We start from the raw sequence: 16786 nt of genomic DNA on the forward strand, positions 1-16786 counted from the left end.
GCCCGGATCGAGTAGATCTAATGGGGGGGTAACAGCGTTTTAAAACGTGTATGTCAGCGATATCTGCTGGTCAGGATTGGTAACTGCAGCACACACTGATATACACTGAAAAGTACCTAAGTATGCCCTGGAGTTACAAAATATATCAAATTAAGACAATTACAGTCAATGAAAACAAAACTACTTTTTTTTTCTGGTTATTGTTTCTGAATTCAAACATAATAAAAATTGTATTCAATTTTTACCAAATCTGTTCTGTTTATGCTGCTTAATATTACATACTGCACCTTTAAATTAGGAGTACCTATAAAAGTTAGTTTTAACTGAATTTGAGATGTGGTCTTGCTTGTTTTTTGGGCCTCTAATGACGCAAAACTTTGTCAGCTATCCTCATAGAAGTTAGGTGGACTTTATGTAAACTTGAAAACAGAAGAACTCCAAACAAAAGCTGAAAGACATTTTCAATAAAGTTTAAACTTTGAATTACAGCAGGTCTGAACCTCACTTAGTCAGCAGACAAAAGCTGCTCCATGCTGCAGGTAGAAACCCTTATTTACTACCATCTGCTGTGTGTGTATGCCTGTGTGAGTGTGTATGTGTGTTGAGTCAGCAGTTTATAGAAGCAGCCTGCCTCAGCGATCTCTGATTACAGCCTCTGTGCCAACAGGCTTGTTTTTCTGTACTCGTGAGACCTCCTGGTGCAAATGTATACCGAACACAGAGACTGCATTAAATCATTATATAGACTTTAAAACTCTGCCCTTAGAGTGTCTTATGGCCCAAAAGGTAACTCTCAAATTGCCCATAAGCATTATGAAATCTGACAAATAGTTTATAAGAAATGCCCAACTTTGTGCCAAAAATATTGTTTTATTTTAAGACTGACACTTCACTGTAGCAGTACATCTAAACAGAAGGGTTTAAGCCTCTAAACTAGGGGTCACCAACCTTTTTGAGACTGAGGGCTATAGCTTACGGGAAATGAGTGGCACAAAGGGCTATCGTCTGATAAAAATTTCGGAACAAAACTGCACATATCACTTTTAAAAAATATTTATCATAGCAGAAGTGGTAATACTATGTGAAGAGGCTGCTCACAGCTTAATGTTTATTATTTCACAATTGATGTTATTAATGATTTACGGAACATGATGGTAGGAGGGAGCTCCATTGTGACCAGTGCTTTTTGGAACATGCCTTGCAGGCACCTTAGGTGGTTCTTGCGGGCGCCCAGGTGCCCACGAGCACCACGTTGGTGACCCATGCTCTAAACTCTCAATTAGATTAAAAACACATTTAACAAGTAAGATTATGTTCATATGTTATATGCTTCAAATGTAAAGCTCACTTCATTGTCTCTGCATGAGTCAGACTGCTATTCATGTTAACACTTACTCAGCCAAACCTTTTTCTCTGCACAGGAAGGAGAAACACATTAGTTATGTAAAAAAATATTTAAAAACTGAGCTAAAAATAAAAACAAAGTTGAAGCGTAATGGAAGAAAACTTCCCTTCTGTTGAAGAGTTTCAGAAAAAAGAGGAACAGAGACGAAAGATTTAACATACTCGACCCTCAGGTCAGCTTCACAGTGTTTCTGATCAGGTTTGGTGAGGATTACTTCTTTAAAACTCTTCTGTTTTGTAGCATAATGATATTTTTTCTGCAGATATCCAGCTGACAGCTCTACCTCAAAAAAAAAAAGTCTGTTAAATTCAGGAAGTGATGGGTTTCACACACTGCTCTTCCTCTCTCTCTCTCTCTCTCTCTCTCTGTGGCTGGTTTCTGACTGGTTTCAGTCCCATCAGTCAGCTTCAAACGGACTCAAAATAACACTTCACGGTGAGTACATTTGATTTATATTTCTTTCTCTTTGTGTTTGAATCCTGCTCCTGTTAGCTTCTTCAGTGTGTGTGAATTTTGCTTTGACTGAAACAGGAAAAGCTTCAGAGTTTATTGTCCACAATCAGAGCTCATCTCTGTGCCCACACATGAAGCTGCTGAGCGTCAGTCGGTCAGCATCTCAACCACATTTACTGAAGACTTGACACAGCAAACCAACTCTATTCTCAGACTATAAACTTGGAGTTTTAGTTTAGTTTAGAATTATTTAATTCTATTACTTCTGTGTTCTGGATAAATCTTAATGTGTTTTAGCTCAGTTCATTTTTTGCTCCATGAGCAGACATAAAGTAATCAAACTTTGATCAAATGATGGCATTAATGGGATGACTAATTTGTTCCAGCCCTATCAACAGTTTGAGCTCCTCTCTTAAAACACATTTTGCATCACTTCTGCTCAGAGTACAGTTATTTCACACTGCATGATGATGTGAAACTAATCAACGTGAGTGAAGCTGTGTGGCTTTTGTTTTACAGTCTGATCAGTAAAGGTTTAAAATCTATGATAACCAACACTTCTACAAGCTGGTGACTCAATCTCAATGATTTTTTTTAAGGTTATGTCATCAACACATCTCTCCTGAAATACTTTGAAACAACAAACTCAAGAATAGAAATGCAACCTCATATCCGCTCATTGGAACTTATCTGATTGTGCTAAATGAGGTCAGAGCTCTTTAGACTTTAGACTTTTAACAATCATAAAGTTTTACTATGATCCTGGTCTGTCTCCAAAACAGTAAGCCTGACAGCTTGTCAGACTGAAGCTGAGCCTTGTAAAAGTATAAATCTCAGCTGGACAACGATGACTCTTGGTCCTGATCCTGAAATGTTGGGTCATTTTGTACTTGTGATTTCTCGTCACCCAGGAAGAGCTGTTGCAGCAGGAAGTTTGCACCCAACCTGCAGTCATTGAGAAACTTTATCTCAATCAGATGGACGACTGCAGCAGAGACTCGTCTGTATCCCTCAGGAGACAGAGATATGTCAGCTGGTGTGTGGACTCTGCAGATGCACCAACAGGTAAAATCTCTGCAGGTGAGTAGAGCTTTGAGGCAGCTCCGTAAAAAACATCAAACCTGCTATGAAACCTTGATCCTTTGTCTCATTTCCTCTCGACCTCTTTATGGTGCGAGAAAGAGGTCAGTCTGATTAGTCTGGGTCAAAACGAAACAAACAGCTAAAATAATTCTGTCTGGACTGCTTGCATTAGGATTAATCATTTTTTCATGCGAGTTATATTTGTGCAATATTGTGCAAGATAGAGGCAGAAGGAGCATATCTCCTCTCTCTTTCATGTGCAAACATGAAGAGCCATGACGGGGAGAGTATAAGCAAAGAGATGGAAGAGGGAATTAACACTATGCTCTTTTATTAAAATACCAATCTGTCTCCTCATGCTCTTTAAAAGGAACGACAGGAGAACTTTCTCAGCAACCTGGTCCAGGATCAGTCCCTCGTATCCTCCTGACTCCACCAGAAACCAGAGGAAGAGCTCCCCATCACCACCCACAGACCGTGCTCACAAAGAGTACTCATGAGAAGGCCTTTATGCTCTCCTATCACTCAGACTTAGAGTCTGAGGTTCACTCTGATGATAGAGGAAGAAAAGGAGACAGAAACTGTCAGACTCCCCAGGAGGAGAGCCCCCTCATCCTGCATAGGAGTAGCCCAGTCATCAGACGGCACAGACCTGTCTCCTGGCACGAAGGAGGTGCTGACAGCTCAGATTCATCAAGGTAAACCCACAAAAACAGCTGTTTCTGCTTTTTAGATCACAGTTTAGTCAAAATCTGGAATAAAACAAGCAAAAATGGATCTGGATACAAAAGAAAAACTTTGATTTTAAATAATCATATGCAATAACTCATTATGTGTTTGATCGTTTATCTCCTGCAGCACGGGCTCTTCCTCTCCTTTTCCTGTCTCCCTGTCCCTGAAACAGCATAAGCTCCTGAAGGGCAGCAGCTTGGAAGACATGGGGTCCAGCACAAGCCACACAGGATGCAGTAAGATCTTTGCAGATACAGACAATTCTAAGATCAAGTGATGAGTTCACTCATGACAAGCTGAACCTTTATGTGTGTTCTGTAAGGGCCCCGTACTCCAGGAGATGCCCGCAGAGAGAAAAGGAGCAGCTTTATCCCAGAATACTCTGCAGACATCTTTAGGACTAGATGTGAGCTGGAGCAAGTGAGTTGCACTGAGAGAATATCAAGGGTTACATATGATCTGTTGCTACTTTCACATTATTTTGACTTCTGCATGTGGAAATCTGAGCTAGAACATTTTACAAGAGTAGCTTAAAATATGAAACTGTTCTTTTTACATGCAATGATTTATTTCTACTTGCAGGAAAACGCTCATTTCATCGTGGTGGACATGGTGCTGGAGGTCCTGGAAGGAGTGAAGTGGACCCTGATGATGGACGCATACAAACACAATAGCACCGCAGGAGGAGGAGCATCACAACAACATAAGCACAGAAATGCTTCACTGGAGCATCACAAGGAGAGAAACTCTAATGGAGATGTGCAGACATCACTGTCAAACACACACTCTTGCTGCACACCAGACGAAGACAATGGGGAGGAAGTGAGAGATGACGACCATCAAAAAAAGACTTTCTCTGTCCTCTCATGTGACAGCGGGTTTGAAGGTAAAATGATGATAGTTAAGATCTTATTTTTAAATTAATTTCAGTTTCATCAGCATGATTGGTGAGGTGAATCACCTATGATAAGTTGCTCTGTTTACTTTAGAGTGTGTCATGGACCTGACGCAGACACCAAAAGAGGCGCTCAGAAAGTAAGAGCAACACTAACACACACTTTGTTCAGTATATGTGAAAAAAAACACATTTTTTTTCATGCAACTCTGTGTTTTTCCCATGATGCAGTGCAGAGGACCTGGCTCAGCAGCTGGTCCTAGAGTTCAGGAGGGGCTGGCTTCCATCAGACGAACCTCGACGTGGGAGGCTGAGTCTCCGGAGCTCCCTGCGGGAGGTCAGATCAACAACAGCCACTACAGCTACACTTGCTTCCTGTAAAACCTCCTAAATCTGTGACCTTTGACCTCCTCTCTGTGTTTAGTTACCTGGAACAGCTGGTGTGTCAGTGAGCAGCAGGGGCAGCCTGAAGGAGGAGATCAGACTGAGGACCAGGATGAGAGGAACACTGAGCTGGACTCCACCTCAAGTCGAGCTCATCTTTGACGTCCAGCCAAACCACAGGTCCACATCAGACAGAGGGAAGGTGAGAAAGAGTGTGAGAAGGAGTGGGTTTTGACAGTTTGGGTTTTATTTTCAGACGCTGTGATGTCATCGCTCTGCAGAACTTTCTGTGTGCAGGATGTGGGACAGAATTTGACCACAGTGAGTTATCTAATCCATACGATTTATCCTACAAATAACAGAGCTGTGATTAAAATATATATATATATATATATATATATATATATATATATATATATATATATATATATTATATATACAATCTGTAGTTGCAACCCCTAGTCCTACCACTAGAGGGCACTGTTAGTTTTATAAGCTGCACTTTGAGGCCTCTAAACTCAACTGAATCAGACAAAAAAAATTCTGTCTTAACATATTTTTGTCCGATACTTCTGAAAAGAAACTCACCTTTTCCTCTTTCTCTTTTTCGTCAGAACACATCAAGAAACTGCGTTACTGTGAATACCTGGGCAGGTTTGTCTGAACTGATGTTTAGTGCCATGCAACTGATCCAATGATTAATTTTTTACAGTGACTGAGAAGAATGTTGGGATGAAATTTTGTGACATTTATCTAAAAGTTTTCAGAGATCTGAAGCTAAAATCTGGAGGATTATCTTTTATCAGAGGGCTCAGTGTGACACTAAGTGCTGAAGTGAGAGTGCTCAGCTCAAATTAGACATCCCTAATGTGTTGATTGGTTTTTATTTTCAGGTATTTCTGCGACTGCTGCCACAGCGGCTCTGAGGCTGTGATTCCTGCTCGAGTTCTCAACTGTTGGGACTTTAACAAGTGAGATCAAACTATTAACTGTGAATCTATTCACTAGCTGCAGATCATTATGTTGTGTATTGTTTATTGTTTTTAATAAAGCCCTGGGCATATACCTGGATTTTACTAGGGCCTTTTTCAGAGTAGGTTTTCAGAAATTTTAAAAACCCAAGGGTTTACCCTGGAGCTTTTTTTGGGGGGATGTTTCAAAGGGCCCCAGGGGTATACCCTTGGTCCTTTTTAGGGGGGTAGAGTCAAAATTAATAACATCTAATATTAAATGGCAGGTTTCCTGTGAGTCATTTCTCCAAACAGCTGCTGGACTCGGTTTGGTTCCAGCCCCTGTTTGATCTCAGCTATGTGGGTAAAACACTTAACACCCGAGTGAAGGAGCTCCACAGGTTCAGAGTGAGTTAAATCATAAACTTTTACTCTTATATATGATTAACTTCCTCCTCTTTACCCCGTGTTCATGCAAATGACTGGGGTCTGAGTGCAAAAGAGGCAGAAAAAAACAGACTAGAAACCAGAGAGCAGCTGCAGAGAGCTGGAACTGAAATAATCAAGCCCAGATGCGCGATAAAGACAGAAAACCACTGTACCAGAAATTAGTTTTATGTTTGTATGCTTGAAAGCATTTTTGTATTTAAATGTTTAAAGCTGGAGGGAAAAAAAGAGAGATAAAAGGAAAATACTCTTAAATTTACTTTGCGTGAGTAAGGTCATTAAAAAACCATCTCCTTCCTTCTTTCTTCTATCCTCAGGAGCTCCAGGATCAGCTGCTAGGCATCAAGAGGCTCCTGAAGGCCTGCAGATTATCTGCACAGTAAGCTTTTACTGAATTCAGAGTTCAGATCGACTGTTTTTAAGTAATATTTTTATTTCTGCACAGTAAGAGTTCTGAAGCCAAAAGAGGTCTTCATGGTTGCAGTAATATCCCCCCAGGGCAAGAAATGTGTTTGGATGAGACTCTGTGTGTGTGTGTGTGTGTGTGTGTGTGTGTGTGTGTGTGTGTGTGTGTGTGTGTGTGTGTGTGTGTGTGTGTGTGTGTGTGTGTGTGTGTGTTTGTCTCAGGGTGATGTCAGAGTTTGAACAGCTTCCTGCTCACCTGACCGAGCAGCCTCACCTGTTCTCCATGGACGACCTCCTGAGGGTGAAGAAGGGTCGGCTCGTCGCTCAGGCTCGGGCGGTGCTCAACTCGACTGTCAGTCATGTAGAAAACTGTGAGGTCAGTCTGAGCAGCTTTGTTTTTCCTTCAAATATAAGGCCATGTCCACACTTAGCATGGTATCCAGAAAACCGCATATCATTTTATACGTTTACGCCTGTCATCCGCACGAAAACGCAGTATTACGTCACTTAAAACGATGTTTTGTGAAAACTCCAACCAAAGTGAGGATTTTGAAAACTTCGGTTTCATGGTTCCACGTGGACGCCATAAAACAGAGTTTTCGGTTCTCAAACGTCATAGCCGAATGTCAGGGGCTCATTCTGATTGGCTGGCACGGTTTTTATATCTTAAAAGCACTGCCACATATGGGTCTGAAAAGCCTTGAGCCACACACACCTGTGCTGGCTGAGGAGAATCTACACAGGTGGAATCAACGACTCTCCAGGAACCCCGACAAACAGGAGAGCTCAGTGCTTCAAAGTGTAAAATAAAACCTGTAAAATGGGTCTAGCCGTCTCCCCATCATTTCTTATTTTAGCTTGTTGGACTCGGCTGATTAACAATAAGTGCAGAAAGACACCTGATAATATTTATAATCACCTTCCTCTGATTAAATTCACCAAACTCAGACACACAGAAACAGTTTTAATCAGGCACAGACTTCTGGATGTTTTCACTTTATTCACAGTAAAGTCAAACTACTCTCATGTTGACCACATGTCCTCCTCTTCCTCACTCAGCTGTGTCTGGCCCGAGGTTTCATCTGTGAGTTCTGCAGAGAGAAAGACGTCATCTTTCCTTTCCAGACAGACATTTGTAAGCGTTGTCCAGGTGAGCAACAAGATTGAAGTTGAAATGAGGTTGCAATGTGTTGTTTTGAAATGACAAACATTCTTTTTTTATCACAGATTGCAGGACGTGCTTTCACAAACAGTGTTTTGTGGAGAAAGAGTGTCCGAAATGTGCTCGAATCAGATCATGGAGGAAATGACTGGACAGATTGACAAAGGGGGACAACTGTGGTGTTGAAGTCCTCTCAAATATTTTATATTTCCCATGGAAATAAAGAGACTTTACTTTCACTCACACATTACTTCTGTGACATTATTTTGGTCTTTCTGTCTGTCTCTTGCTTCTCCATCAGAGCCTCTGTGTCCAACAAACATGAGCCCTTGGTGTGGACAGACAGAGCTTGTTGAACCCCTGCAGACTGCATGGTGGTTCACACCTGTTTGGATCAGCATCAGGTGATGGGACTGTCTCAGAGGTTTCATCAGTCAGAGGTGTGAAGAAAAACAAGCCTCACAAGGGATGCTGCCAGCACATGTGATGCAACTATTGCTAAAGAGAGCAACTTTACTGTCACTTACTGTCAAAACTTTGAGTCCCTTTGAATGTTCAGTTGTCCACTTTCAAAAGTTGTAAAAATTTCTTGGGGTGCATCCTCAAAGCTTCCAGATAAACTCAAGCAAAGCTGGTTAAATCACACACTTGGTAGAAACGGAGATGCATTCCTGTAACATATTTATGTAAAATTACGGCTTTTCATTATAAAGTAAACCAAGAAACTTCCTTAAACCCTGTCACGGAAAAATGTCTCTCTCGTGAGGACATGAAGCTGAAAGCTCTTCCTCTTTGTGAATTTGTCCCAAAACATGATAACAAACACACAGAAATGCTAATGCTAAACGATGAAAACTCACTGAGTGTCAAGTTCAGCCCCTGAAGTACAGTCATTTTCTGAAAAGAGCAAACGATCTGTAACAGCCCCTCCGGCCTAAAGCACTCCTGGTTTGTTTTTTGTAAATGATTTATGACTTCCTGTGTTTTCTGTTCTACATCTTTTGTGTGTTTTGAGCTTGTCTGATGTTGTTACAGTTACACCGCTGCACATTTTTGCATGTGTTTTTGCATTTGCAGCTGATGAAGAATCCTTGTTGACCTCTGTACTCTCTCTAACTCCAACGTGGTCCCAGCAGATGTCTGTCTAACATCAGTCTGGTTCTGCTTGAGGTTTCTTGCTGTTAAAGAAAGTTTGTTTTCACCACTGAGACTTGTAAATGCTGGACTGACCCTGTGGGCACCTGTGAAACATATGCAGACATTTGAACCGGAAGTTAGTAAAGACATAAACAACTTTATTTCAACATAAATCTTCTGTTATTTTTACAGTGCAGTCTGGACCAGGCTCTCTTTGAGTTTTCTGAAAAGAAAGCAGAGTGATGGGTTGTTTTGTAACTTTAATGTGCGAGTCCGTCTCAAGATCACAGGCTAAAGATCTCCTGGCTCTCCACCAGGATGTACTCTATGATCTGGTTTTGGTAGACCATGTTTACAGCCATGTTTCCCGCATCCAACTCAGGCCACATGAGGGTGGGGCCGAACACGATGCCGATGCCCTGAGTGGACATCAGGTTCTTCTTGGAAAAGGCCAAAACCCTTTAAAAAAGCAGAGGAATCATAGTAGTGATGAATCAGGCTGGGAGTGCTTGTTCTCTCTTTTTCTTTGTTCGGGTGTGTCTCAGGTGAATGCTGGTTTACCTGTGCAGGTGGCTGAAAAGCAGTTTCATAGTGTCCCTGTTAGGTTTTGGAAGCCCGAGGATCAGTTTCTTCACAGCCTGAACTTTGGGTTTGGGTTCTTTGATCTCTGAAATAAAGAGCAGTGAAGCAGCAGCAGAGGTTTCATTTTAATGTGTGAAGCACGTAAAACTCAGGAGAACATGGTAACACAAGTTTCTGTGCAAACTCACTGATGGCCTCCACAAGCGGCTGAAACAACCTGAAGGGGAACAACGGTTCAGGGAGCTCACGGAAAAACATCTTCAGGGCCCCGGTGACCACATGGATGTCCTCCCACTGACTGTGGTCTAGGTTCAGGTCCTCTTCTGCAGGGACAGACCGGAGACATATTTACAAGTACATATTTTCACTCTCAGGGCGACCACATAAAGGAGGATATTTTTAATGTCACAAGGAGGTGTTTGGCTGACCCTGATCAACGATGAAGCGAAGTTTCTGGATAGTAGCGAGATTCCCACTGACCCTGTAGATTCCATCCACCCCAAGACCTGAAAACGCAAACCACCCAAGTACATAATAATAATTAACTCACTCACTCATTTAATTCATCTAAATAAAAATATAGACTAATTTAGATTTCATTAATTGATTAGTAGGTTGATCGATGGAGTCTGAATTTACCTCTTTTGTCTACAGCGTCCACACAGATCTGTACAAACTTGGGCACACTGCTTCCTTCACGCTGGCAGAGCGTCAACAGATGACAGCCAAAAACTCTATCTGGCATTTTGAGAGTAGTGATAGTGGTCAGGTCAAAATAGATTATTGATTGTTAATGGTTAGAACATTTGCTGTAAAAAGCTAACTTTTGGTCAGGTTTTGGGGTTTTATTTTGAAAAGAACAAACAGGAACCTTTGATGAGGCCTTTTTCCTGCAGAGTCTTCATGGATGGACGTCGGATGATGAACTTCTTCAGCCTGTTCTTCACTCCATTTTTGTCTGCGCTGTCAGACGTGCTATGTTTTAGTTTTGAGCTGCCAAACATGTCTGCAGGAAATAAAACGAGAGAGATGTTTTAGGGCAGTGTGTAGCAGCTTGGCATTTGCTTGAAACTATCAAGCTGGTTCCAGTGTTTGCTCCAAAGCAGTAAAGAGATCTCCAAAGATCTCCTTTAAAGATTCTATGAGGAGGAATTGTTTTAATTGGACTGCCCTGCCACCTCCTGGCCCAGAGACACAATGTTTTAAATTACTTTTAGCGAGGTGTGTGTTTGTTTTAGACTTGAATGAAGATCTGATTGAAACAAATTTTCTTTCATCAAGACAACTTTTTACTGGATACAACATGCGAAGGTAAGGTATTTATCAGTACAGTCATGTAGCAATACGATTTGAAACATGACAACAAGCAAACATAGCGCAATCATCAGTCGGTGCTCGGACGTATCTGTAGGCTAACGTGACAACAAACTCCCAGTTTGTAAGTAGTTTAGTAGCTGTCTACATGTGGCGCAGCCATGTGCTCTAAGACATGTCTGTAATTTGTAACGTTAGTAAATCCTGGTTAGCTATGTCCTGTCAGTCATCTACCAAGCAGAGCTAACGTAGCCTCACTCTTCATTTTATTGATAGACTCTCAAGTTTGAACAGACCACTGCAGAATAACTGCTGCATGTGGTCTGGAGTGAATGTTAGCATTAACAGTTTAGCCCCTGCGTTAGCTTTTAGCTTGGGCTCTATCACTGTCCTGTTTAGCTTTTTTCTGCTCTTCTGTCCTTTTTCTGTCTGACAGTTAGGCTCCAGTGTCCACCATCACTACAAAATTAATCACAGAAATTGTTTTTAGCAGAGAAAAACACAGCTCTCTGTGTTTTGTCTCAGCCAGCGTGGTGTTGTCACACAGAACTAGACGTGCCGTAAATCAATCCGGTCCAGCTCAACACGTTTGGGAGGCTGAGAAGTAGCAATTCAAAATAACTTTTAATCTAATATTGGTGCTGATAATCTAATTTTAGAGTGTGGATTACAAACAGGCATATATCTAGAAGATCACTTTCAAACTCCTCACAGCCTGCGTGCTAGAAGCTGCAGCTAAGCCAATAAAGAATACACTCATTGTCTGCCTGTGTCACTCACTAATGGAGCGTCTGTGAGCTGAATTGGGCTGCTTGCTGCTGGGGGAGGCCGAACCGTATCCAGGTAAGGAGCTGTGTCTGGGCAGATAATCTGAACTGTTTGACCTCCGCAGAGAAAACCCTCCATCTTCCTTTGTCTGGACAAAAAGAACAGAGATTAGTTTTATGTCCAGTATTAAATCCAGTTGGATCAGAAGGTTTCTGTGCAGTGCTGAAATGATCTAAAAGACTTACTAAAGAGTCAATGCTCCCTCTGATGGCGTCGAACCATTTCACGGCGATGGTGTAACTGTCTGCCTGGAGGAGGTACTCACTTCCTGTGTTTGTTGTGATCTGTCGAAAATTAAAATGATGAGTGCAATGAAAGCAATTAAGGTGGTGGAAGCAGTCTTAGATCTATCACTGAGGATCTGTGGAGCTTGGCTTGGAGGTGGGGCTACAAAGTTCTTATGGGTGCTCACCAAATGAGGTTGTCTTTTACATTTTACAAATGACATACTGATAAAAAGAAGGGATTAAAAGATCATTTACGTATTCATAATATTAAATTAACTAATAATCAGGAGGTTTCATCCTTTTTTACCTGAAAAACATTTTTCCTACTTGACTTTTCTGTCGTCCACTGAATCACAGCTCCACACAGCTGAACCGCGTCCACCTTACCCCCTGTTTTCTGAGCGCAAAGAGGTTGGAGCAATAAAAAGAGACATAAATTAGACATGCAGTGCAGATGGAATACATAGAAAGAAGCACAATGATCCAACATCAAGACAGGTTAAGATCTAGGGCTGCACGATTATCGCAATCGCAATGTCAGCACACGCAATTATGTAATCGCAAAAGAGGATATCGCAATCGCAATCGCAATGTCAGCACATGCAATTCAGATTTTTCTCCATGATAACCAACCAAGCGTGTAGACTCATCATGACACAACTTTTTTTATTAAATCGCAAGCACAATCGCAATCGCAATATTGTCCACCTAATCGCAAATCGCACCTTTTCCCCAAATCGTGCAGCTCTATTAAGATCCAGTCCCATCTCACACCAAAACGTTCATGACTGTAGGTTTCGTTGGGTAAAAAGTAGTGGTAGTTGTTTTTGTCTATTAAGTCTTTGTTTAATCTTTACATCATCTTTCATTAAGTCTGTGTAATTTTTTTGTAGATCAAAGAAGAGATAAAGTAGAAAATGAATAGCAGGTCAAATATTTTTGTACCTGGCTAGTCTCTGGTTGTCTTTCTTTATAAAACAGCAGCTGGTCTGAAGTCAGCACGCTCCACATTTGAGTCCAGTTCTTCCTCTGCTTCTTACCACTCTCTGAGATTTTAGCCATGTTCAGGTGTTCACCTTTCAGCTCCACCTACACACACACACACACACACACACACACACACACACACACACACACACACACACACACACACACACACACACACACACGCACACACACACACACACACACACACTCAGGAGCTCGACTCTAACCTTCACATATATCACATATATTTACACAGTGGCATGTCCTTATACCTGCTGAGACATGTGAAATAGTTATAGAACAAAAAACAACCATTTTTCTCTAACTGATTGTTGTGTGTCTGGAGTTCATTAATGTTTGTAACCAGTCATGAAAGAATGCAGTAATATAACTGCAGAAACTTACCAGTGGTTTAAAAATATTAGCCCCGCCTCCTTGCACAGCCACATTGTGTTGCGACTGATTTCTGCGATGCCGAGAGATCTAAAGACAGAAAATGAAGTTTGAAACTAAATTGAAGAGAGAGACAGAACGAGACAAAGTGAAGTGTCTACATACTGGTTTCTGAGGCAGGTCAGATTCCTGCAGGACCATAGACTTAGACTGACTGAGTCTGTCTCCAGAGCTCTTTGAGCTCTTAATTCGTATCTGCACTGAGTCTTGAGTGGCTGTTTGCTGCAGAGGCTGAATCATAGGCAGCTGCTTCTTAGCGGTCTGGATGTTTGTGATTCTGAGGACGAACAAACAGAACAGCAATTCATGATCAGTTTGAAAACTTTGAATCCTAAACCTTTGTGTGTTTCTTTCTTAATTTGTCATGCTTTGACCACAAATTTCCTGCAGTCTCCCTCAGGAGAGTCTCGTGATGTTGTCTAACTGTCAGCAGGATGTTCGTGCCCCCCTTACATCAGAGATAAAACACAACACTTCCACAAAACAAAGACAAAGCAACCCATGAGCACTCCTGCAAGAGCCACACATTTCACTGTGACATTTACTGCTTCATAAAAAGAAAGAGCCAGAAAGTGCCTTTACAACAACAAAACAAACATCCATGAAACTAGAAAGATGTTTGGCACAATGAAAAACATCTAGAGCATGCACATGTGCAATAAAGTAAGAAGAAAATCTGCGATCTTAGACCACTGCTGCTGAGAAAATCCCTTCATGGACTGGGAAAAGGTTGAGGCCAACCACTCAGAGAGAGTCAGATACCAGCATTGGTTATCATGACATCTTGTGACAGTTCTGCAGAAAGTTTGAAGTTAAAGTCTCATTAAACACACATGCTAAATATCATCAAATTAACAGTTAAGGAGTTCAATAGATTCATCGCTTAAACACAAACTTCACGTGTTCTTCTCATTCTGTCCTTGGCATGTTATGAAGCTTCAGCTTTTTTTAAGGTTCCTGTTTTCATCTCCGATTGCTTCACTGTGGTTACCCAACCTCAGTCCGTCTGTCAGTTAATGACCAGAAACAGTGAAGAAGAAAAGTGAAGATATAAAACACCTCAGCTGATTGGATGAGGAAAAACAAAAATAGCATTGTTTCAAGATGGATGCTTCACGTGCAAACCTCAAACCAGGCCTCTAGACTCACTCAGGCAGACATGCTACAGTAGCTCAGGCTCTGTTTCTTTGCAAATATTTCACTTTTATTAAAAAAAGCTCAGAGAGGTCAGGAGGGAGCTGATTTATTCAAGTCAAAAAGGTTAAAACATCTTCAGAACCAGGGATCCTCAGCAAGAACTTTCATGTCATGTAGGCCCAAACTCTCACACGTATGCATGTGTTCATTTTGAATTAAAAATCTTTAATGTCCCATAGGGCAATTCGATTTGCAACAGGAGTTAAAACATACATTCGTACAACTCAAACACAACAAAAAAGCATTAAAAGATTCAAAAGAAGAAACAAGTGTAAATAAATAAATAGATAAATGAATAAATACAGATTCATCATCCATCACTGGTGCGTCAAATTTAACCCCGTTCACCAACAACCTGTTCAAAAAACCAATGGCCACAAAGACGAATAATTTCAGGTATCTTTTTGATTTGGCCTTGGAGATAAAAGTAAACCTTCTCCTACACGGGCTTTGGAGAACTTGAATGTCCTCCCGCAGTCAAAAAGCATGCTTGTCAGGTGGACGCATGCTTGTCTAAACTGCCTAAAGCTGTGAGTGTGTCCATAAACAGCCTAAAGCTGTGAGTGTGTTCATAAACGGATGTTTGTCTTTTGTTATTTTTCCATATGATGGACCTCAACAAGGCTGCAGCCCTCTTTCACCTCAAACGGGGAGTGGATGGGTGGCGATTAAAACTGATAACAAACTGCTTTGATTGAACGGAGCGTATCAATAAAATTAGTCACTGCAAACACAGGAAACATTTTTAGATGTTCAGAGAGCGTGTAAAACCGTAGATATGAAAGTACAGATCGCCACATTGCATGTTGAATTTATACTGAGGAGAAGATGCTCCTCACTCATGGTTCAAACCAAAGTGAAGTCGTCTGAAGCTTCACAGCATTTGGACATTTTTAGACTCTTAGGCTGACAGACAACCACATTTCTCAACTGAAGAGCTGCTGCTGTCACGTATCTAAGACCCTCCTGACTTTTTGCTTACAGGAAACACGCCTCCACACGGAAGCTGAGCTTCAGTCTTGCTTAAATTCATTTAACCTCCTTACACTATGAGAATAAAAGCAGTGTAACATGAAGGAAGAGGGTCATTTCAGGGTCTTAGACCTGCAGAGTTAAGGTGATGCTGAGCAGAAACCTGCAGACATACAATCACAACAGACACAAAACAGATCATTGAATGTGAGCTTACCTCGCACCCGCCATCTCTGTGCCACTGGTGACAGAAAGCAAGAGACGAGGCCAAACTGTAAGAGGAAGTAAGACTCATCACGTGGTTTCTTCAAACCAGCCATCTCTAACTGCTGCAACCATTTCCTGAGAGAAAACAACTCAAGAGAGAAAATGTATCTGCACACAGGGTTTAGAGAGAGCTGGAAGATTTCTAATGTTACCCAGATACTAAAAGGTGGTGATCCCTCTTCCCCAATCACCTGTTGACCTATTTCTAAACTGGAAGGACTAGTAGGTTATCAGCTAAAAGAGTTTTTATTGTAGCATGTAATTCTTGATGACCTTCAGTCTGGGTTTGGGAAAAACCACAGTACTGTTACTGCTACAATGAAGGTCTAAGATGGCATAAAAACCACAGACTCCAAAAACACTGGGTCGCTCTTTTTGTAGATTTTACTGAGGCCTTTGACACAGCGTACCGCAGTTCTTCAGCAGAGGCTCACCAGCATTGTTGTGGTGTAAAAGCTACCTGAGCAGTCACTGTGTCTTGTATGATGAAATCTGTATTCCCTACATACCAGAAGAATGGAGCATTGGTTCGTCTTTCTTCATTAGGCCATATTAAAAGATCTGCCATCTTATTTCTGCTCGTTACTGACTCCTTGTCACTGGCTGTAACCTTCGGTCAAATGGTTAGATTCTGTTTGTGGTTCCTATGACTAGCTCTTTTAGTGTTTTTGCTCCTTTATCTTGGTCTAAGCTGCAAGAGTTTCTAAAACTGGGCATTCATGTTAGCCTGGGCTATTTTAAAACCGGGATTAAGGATCATTTGATGAGCCTGTGCACTTGTTTTATTGCCAAATGCTGCAAATTTATAAACTGATGCACTGTTTATTTGCAGTTGTTGTTTACTGTTTCTGTCTTGGCCTTTGTGTGGAGCTTTTTTGTGCTGCTGTTTTGGCTACGACACCTTTG

At 41.4% G+C, this 16786-nt stretch overlaps 2 protein-coding genes across 2 annotated transcripts; one reads left to right on the plus strand and one right to left on the minus strand.

Annotated features, from left to right (window-relative positions):
- Positions 1-1726: 1726 nt before the first annotated feature.
- On the plus strand, positions 1727-9290 carry rubcnl (rubicon like autophagy enhancer). The gene is made up of 17 exons (XM_074694142.1): positions 1727-1840; positions 2770-2938; positions 3312-3639; positions 3800-3909; positions 3996-4093; positions 4256-4559; positions 4663-4708; positions 4800-4905; positions 4993-5132; positions 5209-5273; positions 5567-5606; positions 5846-5923; positions 6190-6310; positions 6667-6728; positions 6977-7130; positions 7814-7904; positions 7982-9290. The coding sequence occupies exons 2-17, from the start codon at positions 2836-2838 to the stop codon at positions 8062-8064; spliced, it is 1929 nt and encodes a 642-aa protein (XP_074550243.1). The 5' UTR covers positions 1727-1840; positions 2770-2835; the 3' UTR covers positions 8065-9290.
- Positions 9227-15874, minus strand: arhgap15 (Rho GTPase activating protein 15). The gene is made up of 13 exons (XM_074694143.1): positions 15831-15874; positions 13550-13721; positions 13397-13474; positions 12950-13093; positions 12312-12401; positions 11963-12061; positions 11730-11865; positions 10507-10641; positions 10275-10373; positions 10064-10141; positions 9824-9958; positions 9615-9720; positions 9227-9512 (listed from the first exon to the last, which is right to left on the minus strand). The coding sequence occupies exons 1-13, from the start codon at positions 15842-15844 to the stop codon at positions 9338-9340; spliced, it is 1461 nt and encodes a 486-aa protein (XP_074550244.1). The 5' UTR covers positions 15845-15874; the 3' UTR covers positions 9227-9337.
- Positions 15875-16786: the final 912 nt, after the last annotated feature.

This window comes from Halichoeres trimaculatus, unplaced genomic scaffold (genome assembly GCF_033239565.1).
Source record: "Halichoeres trimaculatus isolate MK-OKI-2021-1 unplaced genomic scaffold, fHalTri1.1 fHalTri1_scaffold_19, whole genome shotgun sequence".
In the NCBI taxonomy this organism is placed as follows: Eukaryota; Metazoa; Chordata; class Actinopteri; order Labriformes; family Labridae; genus Halichoeres; species Halichoeres trimaculatus.

Excerpts from the sequence above, each read along its gene's own strand:
- rubcnl (XM_074694142.1), top strand. The coding sequence starts at position 2,836 with ATGGACGACTGCAGCAGAGACTCGTCTGTATCCCTCAGGAGACAGAGA. Across the intron at positions 3,910-3,995 it reads CACAAGCCACACAGGATGCA|GGCCCCGTACTCCAGGAGAT; the intron begins GTAAGATCTTTG and ends GTGTTCTGTAAG. Across the intron at positions 6,729-6,976 it reads GCCTGCAGATTATCTGCACA|GGTGATGTCAGAGTTTGAAC; the intron begins GTAAGCTTTTAC and ends TGTTTGTCTCAG.
- arhgap15 (XM_074694143.1), bottom strand. Across the intron at positions 13,475-13,549 it reads CTGACCTGCCTCAGAAACCA|ATCTCTCGGCATCGCAGAAA; the intron begins GTATGTAGACAC and ends TTCTGTCTTTAG. Across the intron at positions 9,513-9,614 it reads CTTTTCAGCCACCTGCACAG|GGTTTTGGCCTTTTCCAAGA; the intron begins GTAAACCAGCAT and ends GCTTTTTTAAAG.